The sequence below is a fragment of the Perca flavescens genome, chromosome 12 (genome assembly GCF_004354835.1).
Source record: "Perca flavescens isolate YP-PL-M2 chromosome 12, PFLA_1.0, whole genome shotgun sequence".
Lineage (NCBI taxonomy): Eukaryota > Metazoa > Chordata > Actinopteri > Perciformes > Percidae > Perca > Perca flavescens.
The window spans coordinates 18,841,727-18,863,094 of NC_041342.1; the positions used below are offsets into that span (position 1 = coordinate 18,841,727).

At 36.9% G+C, this 21,368-nt stretch overlaps 1 protein-coding gene across 2 annotated transcripts; it reads right to left on the reverse strand.

Annotated features, from left to right (window-relative positions):
• Positions 1-1,467: 1,467 nt before the first annotated feature.
• e2f5 (E2F transcription factor 5) lies at positions 1,468-21,206 on the reverse strand. Of its 2 annotated transcripts, XM_028592685.1 has the most exons (9): positions 20,845-21,206; positions 18,996-19,105; positions 18,309-18,470; positions 17,747-17,855; positions 16,494-16,806; positions 14,889-14,994; positions 2,809-2,946; positions 2,398-2,436; positions 1,908-1,960 (listed from the first exon to the last, which is right to left on the reverse strand). In XM_028592685.1, the coding sequence occupies exons 1-8, from the start codon at positions 20,971-20,973 to the stop codon at positions 2,427-2,429; spliced, it is 1,077 nt and encodes a 358-aa protein (XP_028448486.1). In that variant the 5' UTR covers positions 20,974-21,206; the 3' UTR covers positions 1,908-1,960; positions 2,398-2,426. The 2 variants fall into 2 exon arrangements, with proteins under 2 accessions (XP_028448485.1, XP_028448486.1); XM_028592684.1 differs by lacking the exon at positions 14,889-14,994 and having other exon boundaries at positions 1,468-1,960; positions 20,845-21,204.
• Positions 21,207-21,368: the final 162 nt, after the last annotated feature.

Consider the following 21,368-nt stretch of genomic DNA (forward strand, 5'->3'; position numbering starts at 1 on the left):
ATAGTTAACTCGCAATTAATCGCACATTTTTATTTATTCTAAATGTCCCTTGATTTCTTTTTGTCCCATTATTTTTTCTCATTTTAACGCTCTTATCAACATGGAAAAGTGGCTCGACCCTCGTCCTCTACAACGTTAACAGACCTACATGCAGTAGCCACCCATTTAGCTATGGCTGCAGTAAGTTTGTTCTTAGTTGTGGTATCCATGTGCTTCTGTCTGAAGTCATCCATTGTCGCCTGGCTTTGACGAGGGGGCGGAGAATTCGCATCAGCTGTGTGCTTGGCCATCAAGTGGTATTTCAGACTGGACGTGCTGCGATGATAGCTCAGTTCACAACAACAAAACATACACATCACTTTGGTCTTGTTAATTAAACCATTTGGCAACTTTTTAAAAGTAAACTTTCCATTCAGAATCTTATTGGCATCCATTTCGGCGTCTCGCAATCGCCATCCACTCAAAACGTAACTTCAAATAGTTTGCCTTTCTGTTATTTTTCCTGTTAGACACATGCATGCTGTGGTTTGTCATCTTGTAAACACATTGAGCGTTAACTGAAAGCTAATTTCATAAATTCTTCAGAAATATGATTAGAAAGTTTTTCTTAGTTGTCTTCCTGTATCCCAGCTGTTACAAATCAAGTGATGCTGCAGGTCATGCTCTGGCCTGTGTGCTCTCATGTGGAATCCATCTGACTGAGGTTTGCCATCTGCTAACGAAACAAAACATTTCCCTCAGCCAAGAAGAATTTCAACCTGGGGATCAGATTGTGAGATAATGTGGGATTAAAAAAAAGCCTTTGTATGGTTTAAGACCTCAGCAACACCCAAACAAACAAAGAAAGTTGAAATAATGTGAGGTGGTTTTCCTTCTCTTATTTTATATTTGTCAGAAAAGAAAGGTTTGTAAATTGAGATTAAATCCATTTATTGAAAACTTTCAAAAATGTGCAAATAAAATGTCTCAAATAACATGACTTCTTGTACTCAAAAGAAAACTGCCCCTTAACATCTGATATTTCACATCAGAAATCTGGCTCATTCACTTCTTATCACAATTAGGCCATCAACCAGCTTCACTTTCAACAAACTACAACCAAGAATAATATTTGGTTAAATTAAATAAAAACTGTTATTCAAATATAAGACTAATTATACAACACTTTAAAAAAAATTTAAAACAATTAGAGGCCTAAAATGGCAGTGTCACAATAATTTAGAAAATAAATCTTTATGGCATTTTCACATGAGAACAAGGCTACAAAACATAACCAAAACATTCACTCATTAAATACAATATGCCATTTTATCAAATATAACTATGGAATTGGATAGGTTTTCACACAATATGCTTTCCATGTACATAAAGTTACTAACTTGCATACAACTAAATCAAAAACCCCGTATCAAATGTTAGAAAGAAGTCAATACTGAATTGTTAAGTTACTTTGAATATCAACTAAAGGCAAACACTCTCACAATCCCAACTGTTCATAAACAGAAAGTAAAGCAGTTGTCAAGTCTCAGGGTTTCCACTGAATGTGGAATAATACAAAAAAAACAGATCCATGCAAAAGTGCAGTAGGAGGCTGAAGGATTTGACCTGGCTTTCTTCCACTAAAGGCAACTCATTTCTCTGGAATGTTGTAGATATCCAGGCACTTTGTTTTGTGTTGGCTGAGGGCAAGTGGGCACAACTGAAGTTGTAGGCACACAGCGGTGAAGTCTAAATGTGTGTAAAGGTTGTTGTTTTTCAAGTTGACAATAGTATGTTTAAGTATCAGCTGTGCAATTTTAACCAAAAAAAAAAAAAAAAAAATGGGAAAAGCATCTTTGAAGCATCCTTGGAGAGAGAAAAGATTGTAGAGGCGCTGCCAGCCATCAGTAATTGAGAATCTGCACATCAAACAGATCACACACTCCCTCATTGTCGTCCAAGTTGAAGCTATAGTCTATTCCTGTGTGACGAGAGAGGAGCATCAATAAGATATCTATGTTGCTGAGAGGAGGTTCAACTGACTTTGGTGATCAAAGCTCTAATTCCAATATTTTGGTTTATGATCAAATACCTGCAAAACTAATGACATTCCTATCAACCTCAACAGTACTTTGTTTAGTGCTTATTTAGCATGCTAACATACTAAACTAAATGTGTAAATTGAACATGGTAAACATTACACCTGCTTAACATCAGCAGGTTAACATTGTGAGCATGTCACCTAGCATAAAGACATTAGCGTTTAGCTCAAAGCACTGCTTTGCCTAAGTACAATCTCACAAAGCTGCTAGCATGCTGTAGACCTTTTTTGTTGACTATCCTTTTAAATATACTGTAATTGCATTTGTTGACACAATTATTCATTTAGAAAGTTAGTTAAGGTTTTGAGATACTTACCATCACTGGACATTAGCTCATCAATCAGGTCAACAGCTCCTACAAGAGAATTAAAAACAGTATAGTAAACATTCACTGTTTTGGGCAAGACAGCTTTATTTATATAGCACATTTCAGATCACAGCAATTCAAAGTGCTTTACATAAAACACTATGTAACAATACTTCCTAACCACCAAAGTTGGATAGAGTATATTAAAATCATCAGTATATTATTCAGTCATTTTCTCTCACCAGTCCAAGTCCTGAAGCTTGGGATAAAATAGCTGAATAAGCAAGCTTAGATCTTAGAGTAGTTACAGAACCATAACTGAAACGAATGTGAAACAAACATAAAATTGCCCCTGAGCTTCACTGCTGGATGCAATTGCAGAGTAAACAGTGTAGCTGTGTTCACATCCTTGTGCCTTACCCTCTCGGTCGTCCTTCATGTGGTATCCAGCAGCGTTGAGCTTCAGCAGGCTGCTCACATCCAGTACAGACTGGAACTCTGGGCCTGCCAGGTCCATCTGCTGCTGCTCCAACACTGCTGCTGACTGACTGTGACACTCTGAGGGGAGCATCAGAAGTGCAACAACAATACTTAGCTATACAGTAAAGCCCCTTGTGGAAAATGAAACCTGCAACATTACAGGTTTAGTTATCTGGACGTAGAATTATTGGAAGAGGACGTGAGGCACTGTGAAAGAGACAACCTCAACAATCAGCGGTGTTCACATGAACCCTCTGGACTTGTCAAGTCCACAAGGGTTCTGGGCAACACTATGCAGAAAGGACTTGAGTGTTTCTATGGAAAATAAGTAAGTAAAATTGGTAACACTTTACAATAAGTGAACATTAATTAGCATTAGTTAATGCATTAATAAGCATTAACTAACCGTTATTAAGGGTTGAATAAATTGTGTAATAAACATTTATTAACAATGCTCATGTTAACTAAGGTATTAATTGATGCATTATTTACCATTAGTTGATGCCTTAACTAACTGTTAATCACAGTTAACTAAGGTGTCTATTTTACCATTAGTTAATGCAGTAATAAGCCCTATTAAAAACAGTTAATTAAGGTATCTAATATAGCATTAGTAAATGCAATAATAAGCCTTGACTAACTGTTAATAACAGATAACTAAGGTGTATATTTTAAGATTAGGTAATGTACTAAAAAGCCTAAACTGGAAATAAAAGCTAACTGAAGTATCTAAGTAAACCCTTAGTTGATGTTGATGAAGGTATTTCCTAATATTACTTGGTGGTTGATAAAGATGTTTGATAGCATGTATGTCTTGAGGTTCACAGCCAATGTCATAATGAGAAAACTTTTTTTGTTTATTTACGGGTTATGGTTGTCCACATACCTTTGTCCACTATATTTGTTCATCCTCCAACATATGACTTACTTTTGGTAGAGGGTGAGATCAGGGAAAAGACTCCATAATCTCCATGTAGAGGTTTGCTTCTTCCTTTGTCTTCATGTAGACATTAACTTAAAGCCCAACCTATATAAATGATTGAGCATGCTATATAAGCATTACTTACCTTAAATGGTCACTTAATTAATGTGTAACAATACTGAATAAGCCTTACCTAACCATCAATAAACAATTATTAATGCCCTTTGGTAGACTTATTGTAAAGTAGAGAACATATGCACCTTAACTAACACTTAATTAATGTGTAACAATACTGAATAAGCCTTAATAAACCATTTCTAAACAGTTATTAATGCTCTTTGGTAGACTTATTGTAGAGAACATATGCACCTTAACTAGCACTTAATGTGTAACAATACTGAATAAGCCTTACTAAACCATCACTAAACAGTTATTAATGCTCTTTGGTAGACTTATTGTAGAGAACATATGCACCTTAACTAGCACTTAATGTGTAACAATACTGAATACGCCTTACTAAACCATAACTAAACAGTTATTAATGTTCTTTGACTTATTGTGAAGTGGAGAACATATGAACCTTTAATAACACGTAATTAATGTGTAACAATACTGAATAAGCCTTAATAAACCATCAATAAACAGTAATTAATGCTCTGGTAGACTTATTGTAAAGTGGAGAACATATGCACCTTTACTAACACTTAATTAACATGTAACAATACTGAATAAGCCTTACCTAACCATCACTAAATAGTTATTAATGCTCTTTGGTAGACTTATTGTAAAGTAGAGAACATATGCACCTTAACTTACACTTGATAAATGCATAACAGTTCTGAATAATCATTACTAAACAATGATTCACAGTTTATTAGTACTCTGACTTAAACATTAACACAGCTTTTAAACATTAGTGAAACATTGTCCATGTGAAATCAAATCATAACAACCTTCTGTTATGCACACATATTCAAAATGTAAACAAGGTTTTCATTTGATTCTGAGTTTGACTCAGTCAGTTCTCATCTTTCTTTCCACTGAAGACTCAGCACTATAACAGTTTGAGTCCTGTATGGAGATTACACTGGATATTTTCCCACTCTTGTCATCTTCACTGTCATGTCTTCTGGATAGTTTCCCTCTCTCGAAACCTAACAAACCAAGTGGGATTATGAATGTATAGATTGATATTTGCATGAACACAATGACAACTGCAAACTTGTAATGCAACATTTACTCATGTACTTTTTTTTCACAACCACAACTCAGTGATTACAACCTCTCGAATCTGTCACTGCAACTTCACATATGTACTCTCTCGCATCACAAAGTGGCAACTCTGCACCTTGACTTTTGCAACACTTCTTGCGATACATTAGGTGCCAAACTAATTTGTACCTGTGGACTTAGGCTGTGGATCTCTGAGCCAACAGAACGGAGAAAGGAGGGTTTCTATCGCCAGGTGAAGGACAACTCTGTCTGGTTTATTTAGCTATGTAGCATGGAAGCTTGTTGGAATAGCAAGCTAGCATTAGCTAACTAACCAACCAACCAGCCCACTTCTAAATAAATACCTTGTAATTATCTTAACACTTTTTAACAGTCAAACTGAAACACTGGCGGTGAGCTCCAGGTCCTGCAGCCGCAGACTGACCATCACCAGTGGGGATCGGCCAGCGTAGCAACATTGCTATTATTGCCAGAAAGCTTCGCTGCCGACCTCGACCTGCAGTCGGAGCTCAAGCGGGACACGGAGAGCCCCGCACCCGGTAGCAGCAGCACATCCTCCGGCCATGACCACAGCTTGCTTTGCTGATGTTGTGCCCACATTTGGCATCACTGCCAAACATGGGCAGCAACAATAATTTCTGCAGAATGAGTGTTCCTTAACACTCATACCTGCTGAGAATTAGGCTACATCCACCTCGCGGGAAGCAGCAATCATGCTGAGAATTGCATCCAGGTAGCAAGGAAATGATAATGATAAACGTTCTAAAATTATAATCATCATTGATGAACATGGCAAATTTGCCTTATAAAATCATTATTTCCCCTTGTGGATGCAAGTCTCGGCAGAGATGCAGAACTTGGCACGTGTTACCCGCTGATGACGGTCTATCTGCGGCTGCAGGACCTGGAGCTCACCGCTAGTGTTTCAGTTTGACTGTTAAAAAGTGTTTAGATAACTAAAAGGTATTTATTTAGAAGCGGGCTGGTTGGTTAGTTAGCTAACGCTAGCTTGCTATTCCATCAACACTGGCAGTAAGCTCCAGGGGGGATGTGCCGCTGCTACCGGGTGTGGTGGGGCTCTCTGTGTCCCGCTGGAGCTCCGACTGCAGGTCGAGGTCGGCAGCGAAGGCAATAATATCGATGTTGCTACGCTGGTCGATCCCCACTGATGACGGTCCGTCTGCGGCTGCAGGACCTGGAGCTCACTGCCAGTGTTTCAGTTTGACTGTTAAAAAGTGTTAAGATAATAAAAAGGTATTTATTTAGAAGCAGGCTGGTTGGTTAGTTAGCTAACGCTAGCTTGCTATTCCACCAAGCTTCCATAAATAAGCCGTACAGAGTTGTCCTTCATCTGGTGATATAAAACCCTCCTTTCCCCGTACTGTTGGCTCAGAGATCCACAGCCTAAGTTCACAGGTACAAATTAGTTTTGCACCAAATGTATCGCAAGAAGTGTTGCAAAAGTCGAGGTGCAGATTTGCCACTTTGTGATGCGAGAGAGCACACATGTGAAGTTACAGTGACAGATTCGAGAGGTTGTAATCACGGAGTTGTGGTTGTGAAAAAAAAAGTACACGAGTAAATGTTGCATTACAAGTTTGCAGTTGTCATTGTGTTCATGCAAATATCAATTTGTCGATTTCAATTTGCAAGTTCAGATTTTTTTTACATGCTCGTTTTTTTTCTTTTTGTGTCTTCAAATTCAGATCACGTGTGTGAATATTTTTTACAAGTGCAAATTTTTGTTTTAAAAGTGCAAATTTTAACATACAAGTTCAGATTTTTTGTTCTGCAAGTTCTCACATGGTATTCTACAAGCTCTCACGTTTTGCACCATATTTACCTTCATATTGGGATATATCAATTCCTTTCAAATGCATGCAAAAGCTACTGTATACAAGGATTGATCGTTAACTATATCACCGTCAAATCTTTACACATATTGTACACTCAAATTACAACAAAACTTGATAGGGCAGCCTTTATGGCACACACTACCTAGTGAGTGGTGAGCTACCTTGACGATCCTGATTAACCATTATCTAGATTGTGTCCAGAATATTAATGCATTGATGCATCTGACAGCCAGCAATCACAGCATTTGCATGTTTGTTTATATAAATCACAGTATATTATGAACCATAAATAATCATTATCATAGTGTAGCCTCCCCTGCTGAAAGATGGTCTGGCTCTCTTTAACTAAATGGTTCATCAAGACTTCATTTTTCCTTTGCAGTTTCAAACATGCCTTGAACACATGGCATCTAACCACTGTAGCTGAGAAAACAACGAAAACTAAATACTTTTAGTTTAAATATATCCATCTTTTTTATTTTAACCCCTTTTACACATATTATTGTAAATGACCCTTTGAGTGCTTAAATTTAGTGTTACTTCCCATTCTTATCACTTGTTTTTCAGAAATCAACTTTAATTATAATGAAATATTCAATTAAATATAAAATTCTCCTTTGAACCTTCTATCACATCCAATATACAGTAGTAATTGCATTTCTATCTCTGAAGTTACACCCTTTTATGTAAACAGGCTCATTAGCCTGGTAATATTAACTGCAGGCTAATATGTTGACATGCTAGCTTTACTTACTCATCTCCAAGTCCAAAAACTCTTAAACAACATATCATAAAGTGACTCAAAATACAAACAATATTAGAGGGAACAATGACCAACCTTATCCCCTTATCAACCAGGTGCTAAACAAGTTAAACATAAAACCGTTTTATAATGTTTTGCTTGTATGAGCTGCGCACTTTGCCCGCTTGTGGAAACAAATATATACTTCCGGTTTCGATCTTTTCAAAATAAAAACGCTAACGCTGGAAACTGCTATAAATTATTAAATGAGTGAAACGAACTAATATGTCGGTCACTTAGAGCTAGCGTGTCTGTTATGTTAGCTCTAACATAAGTTAATCGCAGAAAAATCTGCCAGAGAACAGGGTCATTTTGGTTACCTAAAGCTAGCTAACTTGCTAGCTAGCGCTTTTATTTTGAAAAGATCGAAACCGGAAGTAGTATAAGCGGGCTGAGGCCATGGGCAACATGTGCTGGTGATACTTTGCAAAAGAAAGAATGGTGTATGCTTATCTTGTTTATCATCTGGCTAATAAATGAACAAGGTTTGTCAGTGTTTACTCTAATATCGTTTGTATTGTCAGTGACTTTATGATATGCCGTTTAAGAGTTTTACGAACTTGGAGATGAGTATGTGCAAGTAAAGCTAGCATGTCAACATATTTTAGCCTGCAGTTAATTAACTGCGGTCAAGCCAGCCGACACTCGGATCTCCGTGGTCAAATCAGCCGACACTAAATTTGTAATGCGCTCTTATAACGGTACGCGTGGTAAATGCATTCAAACGGCCCAGATCAAGTAGCGAAGTTAGGGAGATGATACACATTGGACTACTTCCAGTTTTCAAAATAAGGTGTTAATACAACGTACATTTAAAAACTAGATTAATGGATTATATTCACCTTAAGTAAAATATATGTAACGTGTGCCTGCCCTTTACACAAAACAAATAAGTAAATAGTGAAAGGAATGTATATTTTGAGTTTTACAAGAATACAACATTAACAAGGAATAATTCCAGACAATGATTTTTGTCAGGGGACACCTCTGACTGCACGGTATAAAACGCTATAAATTTTGAGATTTTAGGAAGTAAAAGTCCCATATTTCTAGGGTAAAATTACGTCAAATCTGAAACTTAAGGTGCAATAAAAATACTTTGGTCCATAGTTCCAGGTAATGACTGACATATTTGAGTAGAGGACATCACTTAATACTATCATACTGAAAATCATACAATTTTACTGTATAAATATGGAGATTTCTGGAAGCAAAGTCCCATACTTGTGCTGTAAAACGAGTCATAATATGAAATTTGAGGTGCCATAAAAAGACTTTGGTCCATAGTTCCAGGCAATGACTGATATATTTGAGTAGAGGACATCTTTGACTACACCCATACTGAAAATGAAACATTTTTACTGTATAATTTTGGAGATTTTTGGCAGCAAAGTCCCATACTTCTGTTGTAAAACAATTCAAAATATGAAATTTGAGGTGCCATAAAAAGACTTTGGTCCATAGTTCCAGGTAATGACTGACATATTTGAGTAGAGGACATCTTTGACTACACCCATACTGAAAATCAAACAATATTACTGTATAATTTTGGACAGTTTTGGCAGCAAAGTCCCATACTTCTGTTGTAAAACGAGTCAAAATATGAAATTTGAGGTGCCATAAAAAGACTTTGGTCCATAGTTCCAGGCAATGACTGACATATTTGAGTAGAGGACATCTTTGACTACACCCATACTGAAAATCAAACAATATTACTGTATAATTTTGGACAGTTTTGGCAGCAAAGTCCCATACTTCTGTTGTAAAACGAGTCAAAATATGAAATTTGAGGTGCCATAAAAAGACTTTGGTCCATAGTTCCTGGCAATGACTGACATAATTGAGACAGGAAATGTGGGACTAAACCCAAACCAAACAATTGTACTGCTTAAAATGATTTGCTACAGAACTTTGAGAAAATCATAACACTGATCCATAATTCAAGGAATGATATATTTGATTAAATGCCATCTCATTAGTTGTGATTCTCTGAACATTTTTATAAAATATCTTTATCTGAACTGCAATCTGCATATTTTTCTAGCATTATAGCCTTGGTTATCCGCATTTGCAAATATCAAAGATGTTAATTGAAATAAATGAATAAATAAAGTTTTGTAAAACTGCCCATATTCAAACTGTTCACAGTTAATTTCTCGCATAAAACAGTCTCAGAAATGAGTATTAGCCTACTCAAAAATTTGTAATAGCCTAGGCCTACTCATTTCCCCACAACTTTATCTAACTGTAAGCGCGGTTCAATCATACGAGGCTCAGCTGCGGCTCATCTAGAGATTCGGCATCATTGCCACTGAGACTGTTTGATGTGAGAAATTAACTGTGTACAGTTTGAATATGGGCAGTTTTACAACAATTGATGGCCAATTGCACATTTTCTCCGATATGTTGTCGGACTTGGAAGCTCCAGTCTTATGTGACAGCCAGCTGGCGGTGGCCGGGATCGCTTGCCCACCAGCGGCCAATAATACTCACAGCAACCGCTGTCAGCTGGAAGTCGTTTCAGAACCTCCCACCAGCCGTTGGGCCACACCTCCTCATTTAAATTGACACCTGTCACTTCTAAATGAAAAGCTTAATATTAAATAGAAATCTAAAAGGTTATATTATTATTATATAATTATAGAGGGGAAAGGCTAAAAGATTTTTTTTTTTTTTTTCCCCATTCATTTCCATTTCACATTTAATTATGGCATGATTTTTCCTAGTAACATAGTAAAATAATACTATTTTGAATTAAAATGATTGAAAAGAAAAATTGATCTTGCTTCGTTTTGTCTTTGTACTTTCAATTTGAAATATGAATAAATATTCCCTCCATATTTTTGACTGTAAACAAAAACAGTGTGACCAAGTTCAATAAATCATTTAAAATTCAAAGAAATTAGCCTAGTCAAAATGAATCTTCTAATGCCTTTTGTGAAGGATTTCATAAGGTCTTGAGGCAATCTCACAAAAATTGCCATATTTATGGTAGCCTAAGGAATGTATAAATCTGAAATTTTTTACTGTTAGAAGGTTAAATAATTTAATCTGGAGACAAATATATTACAACAGAGTGTTGTAGTACCTTTCGTCAACTTTAAATAAAACCAGAACTCACAGACAGCAGTATTCATTTATTTCAATTAACAGCTTTCATATTTGCAAATGCGGGTAACCAAGGCTATAATGCTAGAAAAATATGCAGATTGCAGTTCAGATAAATATTTTTTATAAAAATGTTCAGAGTATCATAACTAATGAGATGACATTTAATCAAATATATTATTCCTTGAATTATGGATCAGTGTTATGATTTTCTCAAAGTTCTGTAGCAAATCATTTTAAGCAGTAAAAATGTTTGGTTTGGTTTTAGTCCCACATTTCCTGTCTCAATTATGTCATTCATTGCCTGGAACTATGGACCAAAGTCTTTTTATGGCACCTCAAATTTCATATTTTGACTCGTTTTACAGCACAAGTATGGGACTTTGCTTCCAACAATCTCCAAAATTATACAGTAATATTGTTTGATTTTCAGTATGGGTGTAGTCAAAGATGTCCTCTACTCAAATATATCAGTCATTGCCTGGAACTATGGACCAAAGTCTTTTTATGGCACCTCAAATTTCATATTTTGACTCGTTTTACAGCACAAGTATGGGACTTTGCTTCCAAAAATCTCCATATTTATACAGTAAAATTGTATGATTTTCAGTATGATGGTATTAAGTGATGTCCTCTACTCAAATATATCAGTCATTGCCTGGAACTATGGACCAAAGTCTTTTTATGGCACCTCAAATTTCATATTTTGACTCGTTTTACAGCACAAGTATGGGACTTTGCTGCCAATAATCTCCAAAATTATACAGTAAAAATGTTTCATTTTCAGTATGGGTGTAGTCAAAGATGTCCTCTACTCAACTATGTCAGTCATTGCATGGACCAAAGTCTTTTTATGGCACCTCAAATTTGATATTATGACTCATTTTACAGCACAAGTATGGGACTTTGCTTCCAGAAATCTCCATATTTATACAGTAAAAATGTTTCATTTTCAGTATGATAGTATTAAATGATGTCCTCTACTCAAATATGTCAGTCATTACCTGGAACTATGGACCAAAGTCTTTTTATGGCACCTCCAATTTCATATTATGACTCGTTTTACAAAAATCTCCAAAATTATACAGTAATATTGTTTGATTTTCAGTTTGGGTGTTGTCAAAGACGTCCTCTACTCAAATATGTCAGTCATTACCTGGAACTATGGACCAAAGTCTTTTTATTGCACCTTAAGTTTCAAATTTGACGTAATTTTACCCTAGAAATATGGGACTTTTACTTCCTAAAATCTCAAAATTTATACCGTTTTAATTAGTTGATTTTAAATATGGGTGCAGTCAGAGGTGTCCCCTGACAAAAATCATTGTCTGGAATTATTCCTTGTTAATGTTGTATTCTTGTAAAACTCAAAATATACATTCCTTTCACAATTTACTTATTTGTTTTGTATAAAGGGCAGGCACAGGTTACATATATTTTACTTAAGGTGAATATAATCCATTAATCTAGTTTTTAAATGTACGTTGTATTAACACCTTATTTTGAAAACTGGAAGTAGTCCAATGTGTATCATCTCCCTAACTTCGCTACTTGATCTGGGCCATTTGAATGCATTTACCACGCGTACCGTTATAAGAGCGCATTACAAATTTAGTGTCGGCTGATTTGACCACGGAGATCCGAGTGTCGGCTGGCTTGACCGCAGTAGTTAATTACCAGGCTAATGAGCCTGTTTAGCTACATGAAACGTGTAACTTGAGAGATAGAAATGCAATTACTAAGGTATATTGGATGTGACAGAAGGTTCAAAGGAGAATCATTTTAATATTATTAGGCTTTTAATTTAGGTTGATTTCTGCATAGAAAGTGATTAAACTATCCAACCATGAAGACCATCTTTCAGCCTGGGAGGCTACACTATGATAATGATTATTTATGGTCCATAGTATACTGTGATCTATACAAACATTTGAATCCTGTGATTGCTGGCTATCAGATGCATCAATGCATTAATATTCTGGACACTATCTAGATAATGGATAATCATGATCGTCAGGGTAGCTCACCACTCACTAGGTAGAGTGTGTACCCTTAAGGCTGCCCTATCATGTTTTGTTATTTGTACAATATGTGTAAAGATTTGATGTTGATCTAGTGAACAATCAATTCTTGCATCCGTAACTTTTGCATGCATTTAAAAGAAATTATTATATCCCACTTGGTTTGTTAGGTTTCAAGAGAGGAAAACTATCCAGAAGACATGACAGTGAAGATGACGAGAGTGGGACAATTTCCAGTGTAATCTCCATACAGGATTTAAACTGTTATAGCTCTCAGCTCTCGCTATAGTCTCAGTGGAAAGAAAGATGAGAACTGACTCAGAATCTAATGAAAACCTTGTTTACATTTTGAATATGTGTGCATAACAGAAGGTTGTCATGAAGATTTGATTTCACATTGACAATGTTTCACTAATTTAAAAGCTGTGTGAATGTTTAAGTCAAAGAGTATTAATAAACTATGAATCATTGTTTAGTAATGCTTATTCAGCACTCTTATGCATTTATCAAGTGTAAGTTAAGGTGCATATGTTCTTAACTTTACAATAAGTCTATCAAAGAGCATTCATAACTGTTATGGTTTAGTAAGGCTTGTTCAGTATTGTTATACATTAATTAAGTGTTAGTTAAGGTGCATATTTTCTCTACTTTACATTAAGTCTACCAAAGTGCATTAATAACAGTTTATTGATGCATTATTAAGGCTTATTCAGTATTGTTACACATTAATTAAGTGTTAGTTAAGGTGCATATGTTCTCTACTTTACAATAACTCTACCAAAGAGCATTAATAACTGTTTAGTGATTACAGTGATTATTCATTATTGTTACACATTAATTAAGTGATCATTTAAGGTTAAGTAATGCTTATATAGCATGCACAATAATTTATATAGGTTGGGCTTTAAGTTAATGTCTATATGAAGACAAAGGAAGAAGCAAACCTCTGCATGGGGACTATGGAGTATTTTCCCTGATCTCACCCTCTACCAAAAGTAAGTCATACGTTGGAGGATGGACAAATATGGTGAACAAAGGTATGTGGACAACCATAACCCGTAAATAAACAATAAAAAAAAAGTTCTCATAATGACTGGCTTGGCCGTGAACCTGAAGACATACGTGCTATCAAACATATTCATCAACCACCAAGTAATATTAGGAAAAACCTTCATCAACATCAACTAAGTGTGTAGCTTTTATTTCCACTTTAGGCTTTTTATTACATAACCTAATGTTAAAATATACACCTTAGTTAACTGTTATTAACAGTTAGTCAAGGCTTGTTACTGCATTAACTAATGGTAAAATAGACACATTAGTTAACAGTGATTAAAAGTCAGTCAAGGTTTATTATTGCATTTACTAATGCTATACTATACGCCTTAATTAACTGTTTTTAATAGTTAGTCAGGGCTTATTACTGCATTAAGTAATGGTAAAATAGAGACCTTAGTTAACTGTGATTAACAGTTAGTTAAGGCTTCAACTAATGGTAACTAATTCATCAATTAATACCTTAGTTAACATGAGCATTGTTAATAAATGTTTATTACACAATTTATTCAACCCTTAACGGTTAGTTAATGCTTATTAATGCATTAACTAATTCTAATTAATGTACACTTATTGTAAAGTGTTACCATAAAAGTATTTTTCTGAACAGTTCCTAACGATATACTGGCAACTAATGCATAATAAGTGCAGCATTACGTGTTAGCCATAACAGATATAAGTTTTCCCTTTACACCATTATATTACAATAAAAGTAATTTAGCAGAATATCACAAATCCAAGTTATTCAGCCTCTCTTATGTTTTTGCAATATCAAATATTATAAATATGGTGCATATTATTTTACATGCGAGATTCATATACAGATGAATCGGTAATTAACCAAGAGTCATGCCAAGAGTTAGATGAGAAGATTGATACCACACTAATACCTGTCCAGTAAATATGAAGCCAGCAGCTGGTAGCTTAACTAAGCAAAAATACTCCAGCGAGTCATTACACCTGGCCAAGAAATAGTCCCAAACATAACCCTCTCCACGGTCTATCCATCTTGTTATTTTTACCTGGCTCTGTGTGGATGCAAGTGTGTCGATGCAAATGCAGTCTGTCTGTCTGGCTTGCGGAAACAAGGCAATGCAAGGTGCCACGTACACGTGTCTTCCACAGCCCCTATTACAGTGCAGCAAATCTGCATGTTCATTTTCATGGTTTATGCAAGTAGATAGCACGCCAAGATCAAATCACAGACTGCAAAGCCTCAAATTCTGGATAAATGATTCTACACAACTGCCATATGCGAGAACTGCGTGGCCTTTCTAAATTCTTTACCTCAGAATGTTGTTTATTTCTTACCACTGGAGCTGTTGTGGAGGGTTTATAGACATTTTACTCGTTCATGAGCTGCCAAACTAGATCATTTTAAACAGAAGAAATTAGACAGAACATTCACAAGAGGTTTTAACCCTCCCTCATTACATTTTCTTAAATGCTGTATATTCCGATTTACAGAGGAAGGAATTTAGGCATTCAAAACACTGGGTTTAAACACCATTAGTATGTTTTGGCCTTTGCTGCCATATCTGTCATATTTGTATCCAAACACTATCTTGTGTTATGTTGGTAACGCAAATAAAATAGTCACTCAAATGAGAACACTTGTGGTTTTAGTCCATGTCTCACTATCGACCATTTTCTACGACATAAGATTTTAGAGTTTTTTTATTGGTTGGGGCTTATTTTAACTGCACTATGAAAATCAACTTCAACTTTAAACTTGCTTAAGATAGGTAAGCCATCACGACTGACACAGTGTCAGTTATATTACGATCACGTGGTATTAAAGATGCAAGACTGACATGTTCTTGCATGCCAGGACAAGCTGACATCTGATATTTCTGAGTCAGCGGATAGACCAAAATTCACATGATTCGTTTCATAATGGCAGCGTTTGCTTACCGTTAGTCATCAGGATTTGATTTCCTGACAAGACAGCTCAGCAATGCAATACTTTCAGTTATTAGACACAATAATGTATTTTAATGCATCAGAGATTTGAAAAAGTGTCTCTGCCAATTTAGTCTACCATCATTGAAGGCACAACATTTTACCCTCAGCATTTCTGTGGACATCCAACACTATTGTATGATAGGACACAAAACAAAAGTGATAACTGACAAAAGAAGTGGGAGGGACTTAATCTAACGACTTTGGACTTATGTGGTGGAGGATGTCAGACAGATCATGACGGAAGGATTTAAGAAAGAAAAATGAAACTGCCAGTGTGACTGTACTTTGGGGTTATTGTAAAGCTAGCTTCTCCGTATAGGCCACTGCTTATTCAATGTGTAAGGGATTCATTTTATGTGAAGCCTGTTTTTTTTTTATATATTCAGACACTAACTAAACTAAAAAAGGTTTACTCTGACCAATATTTTATTAAATTTTATAAGCTATTGAACCTGTGGCTGGCTTTATTCATGTATTCCTTTCAGTTATTAAGCTTCTACTGTATGTGTAAAATGTGTCTCTGCACAAAATATAAAAATCTCTCTGTCAAAATTTGCTCACTGCAGCCTAAGAAAAGCCATTAAAAGTCAGTGACAATTGCACGTGGCGTTTTTCTAGAATAACTTTATAAGCATTGAAATCCTCAAAGTCCCTGTGCTTACCCATCTGCACATCAGGAGGGGTGGATGATGGTGTCAGCACTTCATGTTCTGGCAGCACCATCTGGTGGTCTGATTCAACAGAGTCCTGGCTGCAGTAAGAGGAGGTAGTGTTGGAGTACACGGACGTGGAGAGAGGGAACCTCTGCAGGCTGGCGGGGGTGCTGGGTGGAGTTGGAATTGGACAGATGTCGTCAGTGGGCGGCACAGAGAAGACCACAGGTATTGTGGAGTCTGAATCCCTGTTGATGAGCATGACCTGGATGGGAGCCGAGTGGCTGCGTATGTTCACCTGGTACTTCTGACCACTCTGGCCCTAAGGAGCAGCAATGTAGAGATACTTTTTTTATTGTCGTTACAGTCAATGTAATCAATCATTTTATTTACAATGGATCACATGCCTACTTGTATGTTAAGGGATCACTTCTAGTGACGAACCCACAGAAAATGATCACAACATAGCAGGTTTTCCTATAGCATCATTAAGATTTTTCTTTAGTTTTTATGACCACAATTATACTGTTGGTTCCCTTTCACCACTCTCTTCGCATACACTTTAGCTGCAACAAGCAGCTGTGCAAAAACCCCACTACTACCTGCTCAGCACCAAAATGCAGACGGACAACATTAGCGACTAGCTGGTGAACATACTGGAGCATTTAGCAGCTGAAGAGCCAGATATTTCCCTCAGGAGTTAAGAGACCAAAAACATTAGTTAAAAGAGAGTGAATATTGGATTTACATTCATCAGGTGGGCAGTAACATGACCCCAAATAAATGCTAATGCTACTCTGTATCTGCTGATGATTTAAATGGGCAACCATTTGCTAACATGTGCGCCATATCAAACGAAAAGGTGATGATATGAGTGAGTGAGTGTGAGTACTTCACAACTCACTCCGCTTCCCCCAAGTGGCCGCAAGTTTAATTTCTTCACAGATGAGGACAACAGTCAATTAGACTAGGATGTTTATGAATCTAAGCTGAAGTACAGCCCCTCTGGAGTGTCTCACTCAAGTTTAGTTCAGCTCCATTTGATATCCTGTCTCTTATTAGCACTATTGTTTTCTATTTCCAGTTAGACCTCACATGCCACAAGAGGGTATTATCGCATTAGCCTGCTTTTAGAAAAGGCTATATGTAGTTGGAATAAATGACGAATTCCTGTCTGTCTAGTGACTATTAACGATAACATGGTACAGAAAAAAAGTCCATGTATCCCAATCAAACAAACAATCTTGTAAGAAGAGACCAACCGTTTCAGGTAGCGGAACCTCCAGCTGAGTCCCAGCTGGAGCCACAACAGCAAGCACAGTGTCCCCTTTGAAGGCATTGCAGATGTCTTCATGTGTGACAAATTTATAAGTGGAGAGGTGTTAAGGAAACGGGAGCAGGATTACTTATGGGAGGAAAATGGAGACAATAAACATGAAAAACAAGACTGTGAGCATTGTATGTCAGGATTAGCCTGGCTGGGATTTCACAAAAGACTGACAATAGCAATTGTATTTATAATCCTCCCTTTATAGCATAGATTTGTTTCCTCTGAAATTAACAAATGGGGCCTCAGGAGGACTAGAGTTACGAACTTTAGAAAGAGACAAAAAGAATCAAGATCAATGACATCTAACATGAAACATCAGTAGTAAATCTTTACAACACTTAATTTGTTCAGTCCAATAGTAGGTTGCTTTTTGTACAAATGGTGGTGTATCCACTAAGCACTGACCTGAATTGGACAAAACAAAAACAAACAACCTTAAAATAGGTACAAGCTAAACATTTCCATTTAATATTAAATAGCGTAAAAAAGGATATGTGCTGGTGATGGGATGGTGGTTAAGGTGTTTGATGTTCTCCTCTAGCCATGTCTTCTGGTTGTCCAGCTCTTTCTCGTGGGCCTCAAGCTCAGAGATTTGGGCCTTCAAAACCTTCACGTGCTCCAGCACCTCCTGAGTTTGGCTGCCAGAGTTCTCTCCCCTGGACACAAGGAAGATAACAGATCTTCAGAGAGGAAAACATGATGTATGAACACACAATGTATACTAGTAATGTTTTGCTCCATTTTGGCACGTTAACAGCCTAGTCAAAATTAGATTTGGCTGCTAAAAGCGTAAACATGTCTCATGTCAATTCATCAGCTGCTGAGCCTAAGGTTAGTAAAGAAGATGCTACTTTTCATATACAGCAGCATAGGAAGGAAGTGATACGATTTTTTATTATTATTATTATTATTATCATTTTTGGGGGGCTTTTCCCTTTATTTGATAGTGACAGTGGATAGACAGGAAAGGTGGGAGAGAGATGGGGGATGACACGCAGCAAAGGGCCGCAGGTCGGACTCGAACCCGGGTTGCTGCAAAGGACTCAGCCTACATGGGGCGAACGCTCTTACTGGTTGAGCTAGAGGCTCAATTCAAGAGTTCAAAGATATTGAAGGCCTTTACCTTTCATAGGAAAGTAAATATTTCACTTATTTTAAAATATATAGTTTTTTTTCCACACCTCCACTGGATTATGTTCTTGTTTTTCTTCTCAATTAACCCCACTCCTTCCAGTACGTTGGTGATGTCGTAAATCCTCCTCTTCTGTTTCACTGCCAAGCTGTCTGCAGCCTGTAAATTAAGACAGATATTTCCATAAAAGGGCTTACTGAGTGGCAGCTTAATATGAACTCTTGTTGACAAAATACATTACAAAACACTTTTGCCAGGCTTTAACTGGAAACTCAAAATTTCTGTGGCCAACATTTCTTGAGGTAAAAAAAAGAAAGACTTGAGTAAAGCCAAATTTGGCAAATTAAGCTGCACAAACAGAAAATAAAACCCCTTGGCAGTGGACAGTTATACAATAGAGGAGAAAGAAGGAGGAGGGAAAGGGTCTACGGTGTAAACATTAGCCAGCTTTGGCGCGCAAGAGGGGAGGGAAAACTACTACTACTACTAAGATGGTATATTTGTATAAAACACATCAGGTAGGTCTGGCAAAAATATATCCACAAGTCTAAACACTTAGGTCAGCTGGTAGATGGTACAACAAAGTCTATCACAACCTTGATGTTTGAAGGGATAGGGGTTAAAAAATGTCCCCACTGACTGTTAGCTGATAGAAGACAGCCATAAGAAAACTGATTTGCGAGATGGTAGGAACAAAACCTTCAGAGGAATGTATACTGCAATCAAAACTCAAAAATGATAAATCAATCATCTAAATATTTCCCAATTAATTTTCTGTCAATGACTAATCGTAGCAGCTCTAACTGGCACGATGACTTAAAAAGGAGATGGTCCTACACTACTGGTTCCCAATGTGGGGGGATCTGAACCTCCCAGAGGCTCATAAAATAAAGCTGAAACATAACAATAGGAAATCAGAAAAAGACACAAAATTATAACATTTCTTCTTTTCCTTTTTTTAAATGATGCATCACTTATTGGTTACCCTTGTAATAACCCATAGATATGCAACTGGTGACACTGGGTCAGAGTAAGATTGTTTTGTGGTGTTAAGATCCAAAAAGACTGGGACCCACTGTGCTGGACAGCTCAGACTGGTGCCTGTTAACAAAGATGGTGTAATGTAGTGGTGTGTGTGTATATATATATATATATATATATATATATATATATATATATATATATATATACACATACATATATATATATAGATATATATACACATACATACATACATACATACATACACGCACACACACACACTCTTTGTCGTTATCTAAAGCCTGAAGTCTAGTTTTCTCTCAGACTACTTGAATTACAATATGATGAAAAATGATTATGGATGTTTTGACCAACGACGCCAAAAAAGTGCCTACCACAGGATACTTTTATTTGGGTTAATTTAAAAGAGGATCCATCATACACGTAACAGTTAGCTATAAACTTACTCAATTATAATTAAAATTGATTTAAACGGGACTGCCTCACGACTTGAGGTTCGTTTTGTTCGTCTACTTTAGAGGAGAAATCAATAATCCGAAACAACCTTTTTGGGACCCCTAGAGTCACTTTTAATGTAGCTAACTGTTAACAGTATAAAGTAGTTTATTGCCATTAAAGACGCAAACGGTTAACGTTAGCTAGCTAGGTACACACATCCATGTAAACAAGTAATGTCAACGTAACAGCTCGCCTCTTAACTGCTTGTGACTAGGTGTTAGTGAACCCACAAACGAGGAGGTAATGGCGGCTAGTCCACCTGTTAGGCAAATCAATGCACCTGACTGGCCCCGTTGGTGACTGACAGCCCTTTGTTCCCAAGGTGGCACTAAATAACACCGATAAATTCCCCCCACAAACAACACCACCGAGTAGCCTGCTCTTGCCGTTTCACTGACCACTTTCAAATCAAGGACGCCATCCTTCGCTTCTTGAAGCAGACTGACAAACTTCATGGTGAGGAGCCCCAAACTTTTCTCGTGGCGACTCGGTGTCGAGCGTACAGTCTCCGTCGTCTCAAAATCCATCTTCTTTCTATAAAAGAGGGTCCTGCTTATTCTAAGTGAGCCGTCTGTGTTTAATTACAAATAACGAACATTTCTTTCCAACATTAGCTAGCTAGCAACGTCTCTGTTATTGCCTCGACAGGACGACAAGCTACCTGTTGGGTTTTAAATGAACGGACGTTACGTTAGGTTACAGTTGCCAGGGCAACCCTTCGTCTCGTCGTGCCCCCGATGGTGCACCCCCATCTCAACAAGCATTTGACCCCGCCCCCCTCTTTTCAACCGGACAGACAACCTGATCAGTGCTGATCCTACGGTGCTGACCGAGAAAAGACAAGAAGTACACGAAAAGTAAGTAAAAATTTAAAAAAATAGTCATTGTAAGGTATGTCAAAATTATGAGGTATCAAGTCGAC